Raw genomic sequence first — 12,593 nt, 5'->3', positions numbered from 1 at the left:
CCCCCCCCCGTCGCCTCGTCCCTCCGTCCCTCCGTCCCTCCGTCGAAAACCGGTCTCCTGCTCTCCAGCCGCTAGCCGATTTTGCCTGGCGAACACATGAGGGATCGCCATCTTGGATCCGGCGGATCCGTAGCCGGGGATGACGTCACTGGTGCAAGGCAAGGCACCGCCGCCCGCTTGCTCAATTCCTCGGCTAGCTGCAGCTACAGATGGAAACGGAGGCCGCGCCGGAGCCACCAGTGACGCCTCGCTGAATACGGGCCTTGATATTTCGCCTTTCGATTTTACATTCAATTCTTTCTTTTCTCTCTGCCGTCTCCTTATCGCCAACGGAGGACTGGCACGGGCACTAAAGCGCTCCAACGGCATCTCGTTTCGATTCAAAGTGCAGCTATCTCGTCCGACTCCGAGCGACTCCGCTGCTTGCGTCTGGATGTATCGGCTTTCTTCGGCATTAAACGCGGCATTAATTTTTCTTCCTCGCTCTCTTTAACATTCAATCAATATCCCATCAGTGCGATGTCAATTTTAACAGAGACTCCAACGTCGTTGTCGTGCAAAGAGACTCGTTTCAGCGAAACAATTTCTCTGCTACTCTTTGCGAATAAACTCGCAAATAAATCGCATAAATGCAAAATATACAACTAGACTCTGAGACCAACTTGGCTTGTTGGCCATCGTGTTCACATTCCTTTCTTTTTTTCCTCTCTTTTTTTCTTTCGTCATCTTGGCTGAACACAGTAAATAAAACTTTCACTGCAACCCATTTTTTTTTTCCATTTCAGTCGCTTGTTTTCCTTCTCGCTTGTCTTGAACGTGGTAAAAGTACGTACATTTTCCTCTCTTACCACCAAATGAAGTTGATGGCCAAATGTACGAATATTCACGAAAAAATAGAGGCAACAGTTGCAAGTAAACAGCTGTTTCTCAGTCGTGAAAAGCAAATCTTTGGGGAAAGAATGTTACTCGGGAAAGAATGTGTCTCGCTAGAATAGCTAAGAACTTAAGAAATTAAGACCGACGTCATTCGCTTAATGCGATATAGAATACATATTGCGCTAAATTGACTTGCAACTGGTTAATGTCTTGCATTACCAGTCACGTGGCATTTATACGCGCCTCGTCGCAAACATCCAAGCCGATTAAAGCGTGAAAATGTCACTTGACTCGCACATATATAATTTTTTTAACAATTCAATTCAATTTCAAATATCAGTTTCAGTTGCTTACACTATATACTTATGCACCTCTGTATACAGGTTGTATCAATCAATATCTCTCGGAATTTGTTCAAATTCTTTTGATGCCAAAAATACAAGAGAAAATCACCAACCCGGAAATTTAAAAATTAATAAAATTACGACTGTTTGGAGATGATGCAACAATACGATGTAACGCAAGGAAAAAGTTCATCGTACATACTTCGTGTAATTTGTCTTAACGAGATGTGAAAGTTTCGCTGCTTTATTCATGAAGCTTCGTTTCACGTAATATCGTCGTTCCTTTGACTCTCATTTAACGAGAGTAAATGATACGGTGTCTCGTAAAGTAAGAAACAGTTTCCTGTCCAATAGTATGTGTAACGCCAACGAAATTTCAAAGATACGGTAATTGCCCTGCAACTGGACAATGTACTTTGCGCACGTATTAATTAAACGTGTGATTGCTCGTCATTATCGGATCGATCGTGTGTATCTTGCACAGCACCGTATGTCAAACGTAAGGCGCTCGCGTTGCTAGCTAGCGGTAGCAACTTGTCGTATTTTACGTGCACGAACCTCTCCTCGACCTATTTATTACGTAAAAATCGCGCGACAACGTGAAATATGCGAGGTACGCTGTCGCTTTGTCGCAGACAACAAGCTTTGCCGTAGAAACAACCGTCGTGGACACGTTGTATAAATCGTTTGGTGGTAGGGTTCGATCGATTCGCAGCGTCGTGGATCGTGCAAGGGCACGGGCGCATGCACGAGTAGCAGTTTCGCGTGTGCGTGCCCAGTGAAAGTAGAATGTTTGCGCAACCAGACGACAACGACAACGACAACGACGACGACGACGACGACGACGACGACGACAACAACGTTGTCTCCTTTGGACACTGATTCGACTTTAAGCAGGCACTCTGAGAGACGCCTGTTTCCTACATCTTTTAACTTTTTGACCCCAACTGCTTTTCACTCCACACGCTCGCTTTGCCAAATATTTCTCCATATTTGTCAAATCGACAGTTTGACTCTTTTTTTCGAATCTTTGGCTATTGTCGGGATTGTTGGGAAATTTTATTCAATATCTGACGAACGTCGTAACTTTACGAGAGATGTGTCGTGGAAGAGGCGTGTCGCGACATTCCTTCGTCCCCAATCACCAATTACGAACACGTACTCGCGTCTCCAACACGAAAACTGCGTGTACGCTCGACAGCTTCGTCCGATTCATCGAGTCGAAACGTGATCGACAAGATGATTTCGTTTCATCCAAATGCAGACGTCGGTCGATACTTACAATACACAGCTGGGCTGTCCCCGCGATTCTTTAATCATGCATATTCTACGTTAGCGTTCAAAAAAATGTATAAATATATAGAGTACACTTACTATGGAAAATCCAACGTTGGTAACGTATTATTATACCAGTCTTTCATTTCATTGTCTTATTGTCAACAATTGTGTTATACCTGATACAGCGCTAAACTAAGACTAAGTATTTCCTTTTTGTTTCTTTTTTAGAAGAAACGAAACCGCGTAAAGTCACTGCCAGTGGTGGTCAGTCCATTGCCGTTTTGCAACGGCAGGTGACGGGTTGATTTCTAATATTGATTTCCAATTTGCAAAGCAGTTTTAACCGAGTCCCTTCTCTTGGGTGCAGCGCCGCTATTAAAATTGTATTTCACGAACAGTTTGTTCGTACCAGCAGAGTAAAAGTAAACCATCTACGTTACTGCGTCATAGTGTTTCAAAGTTTTACTTTTCGACGTGAACGATCCAAGGGAAATTCAAACAATTATTATTTCCTACTATTTTAAATCTGCTATTTTCCAAATAGCGTCCAAGATCAGTTACTTGCGTATAAATCTACGAACGGTATGTACATACGTAACGTGTGTACTACTTACATGCGGTAAGAAAACAGGAATACGCGAAGGCGAAGAAGAAGAAGAAGAAGAAGAACATGCCGTTTGTTTAAAATTCGTTTCTTTGTTACGCAAACACGGCGCGAGTAAGACGGAAGCGGAGAAAACGAGAGAGCAGCCGACCAGCGGTCAACAGCTTTCGTTTCCAGAAGGTTCGTTGGAGTTTGTTTGTTGGATTGGGCGAATCCAATCTTGATATTTTTCACGAAATCTTCTCATTCAGATTGAATGAAAAGGAAACAAACGAGAATTAACATCAATAATAACAATAGTATAAAATTAACATTAACGATGACACTCGCGAAACGTTGCACGTCGCGCGACATTTTCATAAAACACAAAAGTGCAAGTGCATTCCGTGACAGAACCATGAGAAGTTTGAGAAATGGGACAGCAGAGAGTTTCAAATTCTCTCCGACGCAGGTTCCTTTCGATCTCCTTTCGAGCCCAGATAAATCTCCCCTTAGTAGTAGTCGAATTTTCTTAAAAGTCGATAGACTTGTCTTCGCACGCGATAGACTTGTCTTCGTTTCAAACTTTTTGAAATGACACTTCCTTTTCCACTTTTATTTTTTTAATAAAACGTCAAAATATGAAATAAGAAAAAAAAATCATCATCATTTAAGTTAAATTCAAGTTCAAACACGATTTTATCATTATGTTTTAAAAATTATTTCTGGTCAAGTGTCGACTTTTATTACTGTTAGTTTAAATAATTAACTGGCCTCGTTCGAATAAATATGTCGGAGCATTTTTCACCGTGAAAATGAGTGACGAGTTGCGAAAACAGTGTGCAAATAATCCTGATTTTTTTCTTTTACATTTGTGGCAAATCTAACACTGTTGTGAAAGAAAGAAAAAAATATCACGGACAACAAGCCGTATTTTGGATGACAAATTAGACAATATCACAAACAGCTTTGTAAGACATGTGTTGCTCGAAAATTAGAGTTGATCTAGAAAAATTGGCACAGCATATTCGTAATCAGGAGCCCCTTATTTATTCAAACTCTGATAAATCTTTGACAATAGATCGACTGTTCCTCGGTGTAGTCGTTTTGCCTTCCCATCGTCATCATCATCATCATCATCATCATCATCATCACCATCACCATCACCATCATCATCGTATCCTCGCGTCGTTCCACGCTGTCTGTTCTGTGTTCCTCTTTCCAAACAATGTTTGTCATCGTTGAAGCACGCTACGTCGGAAGAATGTCCGAAAGAATCGGTCGAGGTCTCGGCGGCAAGAAGGAGTATATCCACTACGTGAGCAAGCAATACACTTGCGTGTAAGTAACACGAGAGACAGGAAACCGTCGAGGTCGATATCACGTCGTTCCTCGTCTCGCTAAATCACCCGACAATTATCCGCAAATAAAAGAAGAACGACCAAACAGTATATCTCGATATCTCGTCCAACAAATATCTTCCAGTCTTTCTCCTATGCATTCTCTCTCTTTCTCTCTCCCACCCTTGACAAATTTCCCTCGCGCGTTAGAGCCAAGAGCGAGATGGCTCAAATGAAGCAATTTAATCAAAAATTAAAAGATCGTGTTTGTGGATTCGTAACGCTGCACTCGACGAGCAAACATTTTGGAGTAAATTAAATTATACATACACGTGTATTTGGAGAATATTTGGAAACAGGAAAGAATTCGTCGACACGTTGGTGTAACGTGTTAACATGCTAACATGCTTGATATATCCATAGATACATGAGAACATATATGAGAAGATCGTGAACCTCTGAGCTCCGCGCAATGATGGAAATTCCATCCGGACGGTCCGATCGTATCGCGTATAATTAAAGTTAATTGTCCGTGGTTATCTTTGGAAGAAAGTTAATGAAACAGATTAAACAGGGGAAACAAATTCGTGCAACTAATTGTTTTTTCGTTAGCAGGTTACAGGCATGCGATCGGTGTAGCAAGGCAGGATCGAGCAGGATAAGGGGAAGAGATTTCAACTACTTACGCCGCTAAACGCGACGAACGTGAGTGTGAATTTTTTTTTCAAAAATTGGAAACGTCCGATCCTCGTCCTATCCCGTGTTCTCCTTGAGAAATCAAATTTGATTCGACTCGCGAACGACCATCTGTTGGATGGAACTATCGACTATCTAAAGCAACAGTTCCCAAACTTGTTTTCTCTTTCATTAGGCTTTTCATTTATAAATACCCTCCCTCCTCTCATAAACGCAAACCCCCTCAAATTTCTTTCTTTTAAATTCCTTTCTCAAGTTAGCTTCTAAGTAGTTCTAGCGTTCCAATGTACCACGAATCGAAACGCACGAACCAAGTTGGAAGGAAACCGCGAATCGGTTTGACCGGAACAACTCAGAGTCAGATATACGGAGATATACGGCTTGGACGAATAGACGAAACGTGTACGTCGCTGGTTCGTCGGTGATTCCGCGTCGAGTGCAAAAGGGACCACTGGCGTCTACCGGTGGCGTGGTGTAACGGTGCGAGTGCATCGGACCGTGCCAGAAGAACTTTCCTCGGCGAGGCTACATCACGCGACTCCAGCAGCTGCCACGAAGGCTTTCGGATGAGCAAATCGAGTATCGGTATTGCAGGTTGCGCAACAAGATTTCCATCAGAAATACGTACGGCGTGGTCGCTTGACGTGAATTTCTTCCAGGTTGCATCGCAACGCGGAAGAAATTTGATCTTTTAACGATCCTTCACGATTAATCAACGTTCCGTGCCGAGGAGGATTCTTCGTTATTCGCGGATAAGCCGTTCGCCGTTGTTCGTGACCTCCTCCTCGAGCCTCATGAAAAACGGTGCCACGCGGCAACTGCAATTGCGTGCAATTTACGCACCCGGTGGTACGTGCGTTTTACGCGTTAATGCCAGCGTTAATGCCTTTCTTCGTTACGACAAATTCTGTGAAAAGTATGTCCAACGGACATAGACGACGAATACAGACGAGATCAGAGAGATTCAGAGCGCACGAATATTTCATATCTTTGCGCCGACGTATTTCCTTGCGTAAAGACGTAAGATGAAAGTCGCAGCACGCAATCGCAAATTGATACTGATTGCTAAAGAGATTTTGAAGAGATGGCTCGCGACGCGCGAAACGTACTGGCTCGGAGATCGATATCGCTAGTTGCCGTAAGCGAATATATCCCGTAAATGGGATTCGCGATGAGAGCGCGATGCGAAACGAAATATCCAGCGGATTTTTCGCGCGTCAGTATTCCAAGGTTGGCAGTTGCCGCGATAGAATTCGCGCGTGTTTTTTGGGCGAGGCCGTTTCCTCAGAGCGGAGGGAAACAGCGAGCGAATCACGCAGCATCCACTTGCGTCGCCGACTTCTCTCTCATTGTCAGCGGGACAATTTCTCTCGGAATCCCGACGCTCCCTGTCGAGTTCACTCAAACTCGCAGATGCCAGAATTTAATCAGAAATTAATCGAAATTCGGAAGAAAGTTGGAAAAGAGGATCCAACGTCGGTGAATGAATGGGAAATTAGCTTCCGAGGAACGTGCCGGAACGTAATAACGTACGAGTGCATAGTAGGAAGCCCGTTGAACGTACCTGGGAACGTATTATAAATTTCCATATAAAGAGATATTCGACGATCACAGTCAAGGGAAAAGTATCCTCCCGCTTGTCTCTTTCACGAAGAAACGCGTTGCACGCGTTTGTATTTTTTATCGTGATTCCCAACGTACCGACGCTTACTTCCGATCTTGTACGGCAGAACCCGGTAGAATCCGGTCGATTTTCCAAAACACATTAATTATTCAGACACCGGTTATCCAGATACAAGGATTTATATATATATATATATATATATATATATATATATATATATATATATATATATATATATATATATATATATATATAGGATGGCCTCTGTTTCGTCAAAATAATATGAGAGAAACTAACTTAATTATTATTAATTTTAAATTAAACTCAAGTTCAAACATGATTTGTTTTTTTCATTACGTTTTAAAAATCATCCCGTTGTGCACTTTAACAAAACTTGACTCGTGACAAAAATGAAAGAGAACATGTAATGAAAAAAAGAATTATTTTAGGATTTATTTTAGTAGGAACGCGAACTGGACGAGAAACGTATAGGCAAATGAATGCCTTTTTAACAAGAACGCGAAATAACTTTGAACAACCCGATGTAACGCTAGGATTCTATTCTTATTTACCATTGCTCGAAGAAGCTGATTCATAGAACCATTCGCAGTATCGTAGCTCGACCGATTTACAAATCGACGAGTGACTATGCACCGTGACGCAACACACACTATCGCAATGAAATATCTTTCTTCTATCGCTGCAAACACGTACAGTTGACGATCTCGTTCTTTACTGCAATTCTTAATATTGCTTTCTTGCTCTAAAGGAGTACGTAAGAGAGTAAGCAATATCTTTACATTTGACGCCAGAAATACGAGAGATCTAGATAATTACTTTGTGAAACGTTCCAACACTGGAACTACCACTGGACTAAACGAGGACTAAAGTATAAAAATTGAAGAAATCAAAGCGGACAGATACGAACGTGTCTTAGTCGTTCATTTTTGCCAAGGCAGAGCTTTACGAAAATTTCGTTCTAAGCGGCGTATAGACGAGGAAAATACGTCTGATTTACGTATGTATGTACGATGAATGGTTGTTGGTTAGCACGTAAATGGTCGCTAATGCAGCTCAAACACCGATATTCCTACTATTCCTAGACGATAGGTAGATAAGTATAAGCGTATGATTCATTGCTGTCGTCATTGTGGCTGAATTTATCTCGACGTTTCATTACCATTTCCTGTACGCGACTGGTTGATCGAATCGGATGACGAACGACAAGAAACGGCAGAAACGGAAGAATATCCAAGTCCAGTCCAGTCATTGATGATGATTGAACCGGAAGACGAGTTTTTCGGAAATGGAAGTCACTAGTCTACCAACCAGTGAGCTTGCATCGGAAGCATCGGCGAGTCGTTTTTCAAACGGTACAATTTCCGCGAAAGGATCAAAATTCCCGGCAGACAGAACCAGAAAGTAGCAACTAGAATTTTACGAGTTAATCTCTCCTCCTTTCGTTCCGATCTTTCTTCGTCGACATTTTATTCGTATGTATATATCGTCGAATGGTCAGCGATTCGACTTTAACGGATCAAAGCTCGAAAGAGTCGAGGCAAATCTCGCCAAACTGAAAAACCTAATGGCTTCGACTGGTTGCAGATGCTGCCAGGGTTGTTAGTCGTACTCTGGATGGCACTTCCTCTGGTGCTGTCCCAGAGTAACTACGCGTCGCAGGGGAACAGTATCGAGTATCAGCCAGGCTTGCCACCCAGCACGGTGCTAAACGGAAAAGTGACGAAATTGGACGATATCTCGTCGATGATATTCTTGAATCGCACCAAGGCCTATCTGAACTGCAGCCAAGGTAGCATGCAGGTCGAATTGAAGTTCGAGGAACCGTTTTACGGGGTCGCGTACGCCGACTTTGATCGCAACAGCGCCTGTATATTCAAAGGACGGGGGTTGACCAGCGCCAAGTTGGAACTACCTCTGAAAGGTACGTTCACCATTATTTGTACTTGTACTCCTACCCTCTTATAACTTTCTTTCAGTTTCCTTTTGTCTTGTTGATCTGTGTGATTTAGTCCATAGTCCATAGTCGTACGCGTGCCATCCCTAATCTATCGTACTATCTCGCCTCGCTTCGTACTCTTTCGCTTTTCAGCGAAGCAAGTGGGAAGCATCGCTTTCAAGCGGCACAGAACAGACGAAAACAAAGCAAAGAATCTACGTGCCCGTTGAGAGAGCGCGTCAGCCTTAATGCCCATTAACAAATTATGTATGTCGCAGGATGCGGTACGAGGCAGGATCCTCAACGCGTGTTCACAAACAACGTCGTAGTTCGTTTCCACCCTGGCCTCGAGATGGACGGGGACGAAGTTATCACGATAGTTTGCAGATACCCCCCGCCTGTGGCGCCTGCACCGCCGGCACCTCCGGCTAGCATGTGAGTTGCTGCCTCCCTTTACCCATTGGCTTTGCCATATTACCATTTGTCACGACTGTTCTACGCTTTCTGTTCCCGGCTTTTTATATTCGTTTACATCCTCGGAATATGTAGCACGAGAAAGATAAAGATGTAATAGATAATCGAAGAATAACAACAACAACAACAACAACAATAATAATAATAATAATAATAATAATAATAATAATAATAATTTGTTCGCAAAGCTTGGCTACCCCAGCGCCAGCTCCGCCGACCGAACCACCGTTGAAGGGATATCAGATTCTGCTCATCATCTGCGCGATCCTCTTCCTCTCGTTACTGCTGCTCGGCCTCGGTTGTTCGTACATGTGCCTGAAACGCAGAAACGTCCACGTGATCCACCGGCATCCGTTCGGGAGTGGCTCGGGCTCGGAGATAACGAAACTTTCCACTTCCTCTCTCAGCAACATCACCATGTTCGAGGGCCTGAAGATACCGAGGGCACACGCTCTTCTACCTGCTCCTCCGTCCACCACTGGCAGCGACGCCAATCTCATGATCGATCACTCGTTGCCCAGCGATTATCCGAGCGAAAGCTCCGAGGTAAGTCGTTTTTTCGAAAGAAAAAAAAAAAAGAAGAAAAAAACACCCCATCTCCATCTCGCAATCTCGCGGGAGATTGAAACGGCGTCGATGTCGGTTTTTGCTCGACAGGTGGACGAAGAACCTTCGCTGCCGGTTTCATCGGCCGGTTCCTACGACAACAAAGCCTTCGTTCACCACGAGACGCACCACCAGCGTCAAGAAATCCGCACCGCTAGCTCCCTCTACTCGGAAACGGTCGCCGCAGAGGTGGAAACCTCTTCGATGACAGCGGCGAACGCTTCGCGTTCCACCGCGGTTCCACGCCACATGGTAGCCATGCCGATCGAGCCTAAATTCGACGTTCAGATGCGAGTGAAGAGAGCGCCACCGCCTCCGCCGAGCCCTCTACCCTCCGAGTCCGACATTGCCAGCGTCGCTCTAGAAAGAAACCTGACAACGATTCTCGAGAAAGAAGAGTCTAGCCTCGTGCGCAGCCTGGAGAGCCCACCGGCCAGAATGACCACCTTCTCCTACGTCCCCGAGCTTCACGGACTTCCCGCCGGAGGCACTCCGTCCACCTCCACCATATCCAGGCAGCAGACGCCACCGGTCTACTCGAGGATCCTGAGGAAACAGGCCGAGAGGGAGACCACGACGACCAGCACCAGTCTCGTTCACGAGCGTTCACCAGCCTCATTCCCGTCGTCTCCCACTGAACAGCCTCACCACGCAGACTTTACGCAACACCACGAGATTCGCAGACCCAGATCCTTGACCTCGTTGAACACCGAACTGACCGAGACGCGATCGCTGACCGAGGTGACCGACCACACTCACGCCAAGTACAGAGTGGCTAGTATCCTGGCTCCGACTCCTCCGCCGCCACCTCCGATCGTCCCAACGGTCGCCACCACCCACACGGCCGTTCAGCATCGCGAGCATCGGCTGTTTCGTTGCGAGGAGGTGACAGAGCCGTTGGTCGAGCCGCAGGTGGTCGCTCCGAGGCGTCCGGAGATAACGACGCACGAGGTGGACGACGTGTTTCTCAAGACGGTGACCGAGAAGAAGACCATCGAGGACGTGGAGCGTCACCGTCGTCAGGTGACCGAGTACAGGGCCAAGCCACCGCCCCCGGATCCCAAGTGGGACGTGACCATCAGAAACTATCCCCAGGAGAATCTTCCACCGCCCCCGCCAGAGTGGGAGAACTTTTCCGACGTGAGTTCCAACTCGAATCTGACCATTACCAACGGCGAGCCACCGGTGCCGATGACCGGCGATCGAACAATGAGCGACGGGGCGGTAGCTGACGAAGAACCGGACATCAACATCGAGCCGACGTACACCGCCAGAGCCGAGATCCCCTGCAGACCACCACCGTCGGTCACTCGTCGCCGAGATCCCGTCGACGAGACAGACACCGACTGGTTCTCCAGACTGTCTCGCGTCTTGGACCCTCGTTACGCCTCCGAACTGACCGACGAGGAACGAGCGAAATGGCGCGAGATCATCACCACGGACAGTACTCTGCGAACCCTGCTGACGGAGGCCGTGGTGAAAGAGGACTACGAGCTGATACGAAAGGACGCCAGATACACGAACCTCTTCCCACCGGCCAAGTGGGACGTGATCATCCGGATCTTGGGACCTCCCGCCACCCAGTCTCTCGGGGCCTCCGCTTCGTCTTCCGCTCACAGCGGTAAGAACTCACACGGACAGCGATACAAGAGGTCCAAGTCCACCGAATGGGACACCAGATCCAGGCGATCCTCGTTGCCCACGTTGTACGAGTACGAGAGCGACGGAGGCAGTTCCGCTCGCACTCAGAGCCAGAGACTGGGACTGGGACTGGGACTGGGACTGGGACTGGGACTGGGACTGGGACAGGTGTCGCAGTCCACCGCGGCCATCAGCCAGCCGAATCGTTCGCGTCGTCTAGCTCCGCCGAGTCACCGAGGCACAACCGCCACCGCCGCCGCCGCCGCCGCCAGCGGCGAGGTGGACGTCAGATCCATGTCGGAGATGACGGTGAGAGACTTTGCCAGAGTGGACAGAGACGACCTGACGAGCCTCAGCTCGTTCGAGGGAGCAGACTCGTTGGTGAGGTCTCTCAGCCAGCCGAGCTTGGCCAGAAGTGGCTCCGAGTTCACCGAACACTGGGGAATCCCCTCGGGCATGCTGGATCTGCCGCCTTGGACCGCGGAAGAGGAGGGAACCAGTTCCGTGGAGACCACTCCGAGAGTGGTGAGGAGAAACGATCGTCTGGAGGTGTTAGCGTCGTTCGACGATCGCAGGCAGGGCTCGTCCGCCGCTAGATCCACTCGGTACGTCGAGAGGGAGGTGAACAGCGTACGCGTAACCGAGAGTCAAAGGAGCTCCAACTGGTTCCACGACGATTCCGAGCCGGAGATGCAGATCTGAAGATCTTTTTCTTCTCTCTCTCTCTTTTTTTTTTTTTTTTAATTCTTGCAATTAGAGAGAATCCTACCCCGTCCTGTTTAACCTCCTCCTTCGACTCTTTTACGAATCGAGTTCCCAACGAAATTTCAACGATCGGCATACCTGTGATCGGCAGAGATTGCGAGCATTATCGATGGATTATGCGATAAATTGGCAAATTTGGCAAAAAGTGCAAACTGCGAGAGAGCAAAGAAGAGGAGAGGTAAACTCGTGGCGAAACGAGTTTCAAACTGAAGCTACACGACTGAAGAATTAGACGAAAGAAATGCGAAATTGTCCATTCAAGGAAATGCGTGATACACGCGTCGAATTAGCAGCACGATACTGCTCTATCTAATCTCTGCTAACGACACCAAAATTTCTACAAATTGAGGATAATTTTCCACGAATGTCGTTGTTCTTCTATTTTTTCTTCTTTTCCTTTTTTTTTTTT

The 12,593-nt window shown here is 46.4% G+C and overlaps 1 protein-coding gene across 8 annotated transcripts in view; it reads left to right on the top strand.

Annotated features, from left to right (window-relative positions):
• LOC122538186 overlaps positions 1–12,593 on the top strand; it is a 16,398-nt gene that overhangs the window by 1,435 nt on the left and 2,370 nt on the right. For 2 of the 8 annotated variants that reach the window (XM_043672035.1, XM_043672037.1), the window contains exons 2-6: positions 5,034–5,126; positions 8,347–8,683; positions 8,977–9,133; positions 9,361–9,718; positions 9,830–12,593. The exon at positions 9,830–12,593 is cut by the window's right edge and continues 2,370 nt beyond it. In XM_043672035.1, the coding sequence (XP_043527970.1) occupies positions 8,347–8,683; positions 8,977–9,133; positions 9,361–9,718; positions 9,830–12,121 (3,144 nt within the window). In that variant the 5' untranslated portion in view covers positions 5,034–5,126 and the 3' untranslated portion in view covers positions 12,122–12,593. Of the gene's footprint in view, positions 1–1,259; positions 3,283–4,349; positions 4,423–5,033; positions 5,127–7,063; positions 8,235–8,346; positions 8,684–8,976; positions 9,134–9,360; positions 9,719–9,829 lie in introns of those variants that run through there. The other 6 variants (XM_043672036.1, XM_043672038.1, XM_043672034.1 and 3 more) reach the window with 6 other exon arrangements.

This window comes from Frieseomelitta varia, unplaced genomic scaffold (assembly GCF_011392965.1).
Source record: "Frieseomelitta varia isolate USP_RPSP 00005682 unplaced genomic scaffold, Fvar_1.2 scaffold_974, whole genome shotgun sequence".
In the NCBI taxonomy this organism is placed as follows: Eukaryota; Metazoa; Arthropoda; class Insecta; order Hymenoptera; family Apidae; genus Frieseomelitta; species Frieseomelitta varia.
The sequence above is the reverse complement of the archived record's forward strand: the minus strand, read 5'-3'. Positions and strand labels throughout refer to the sequence as shown.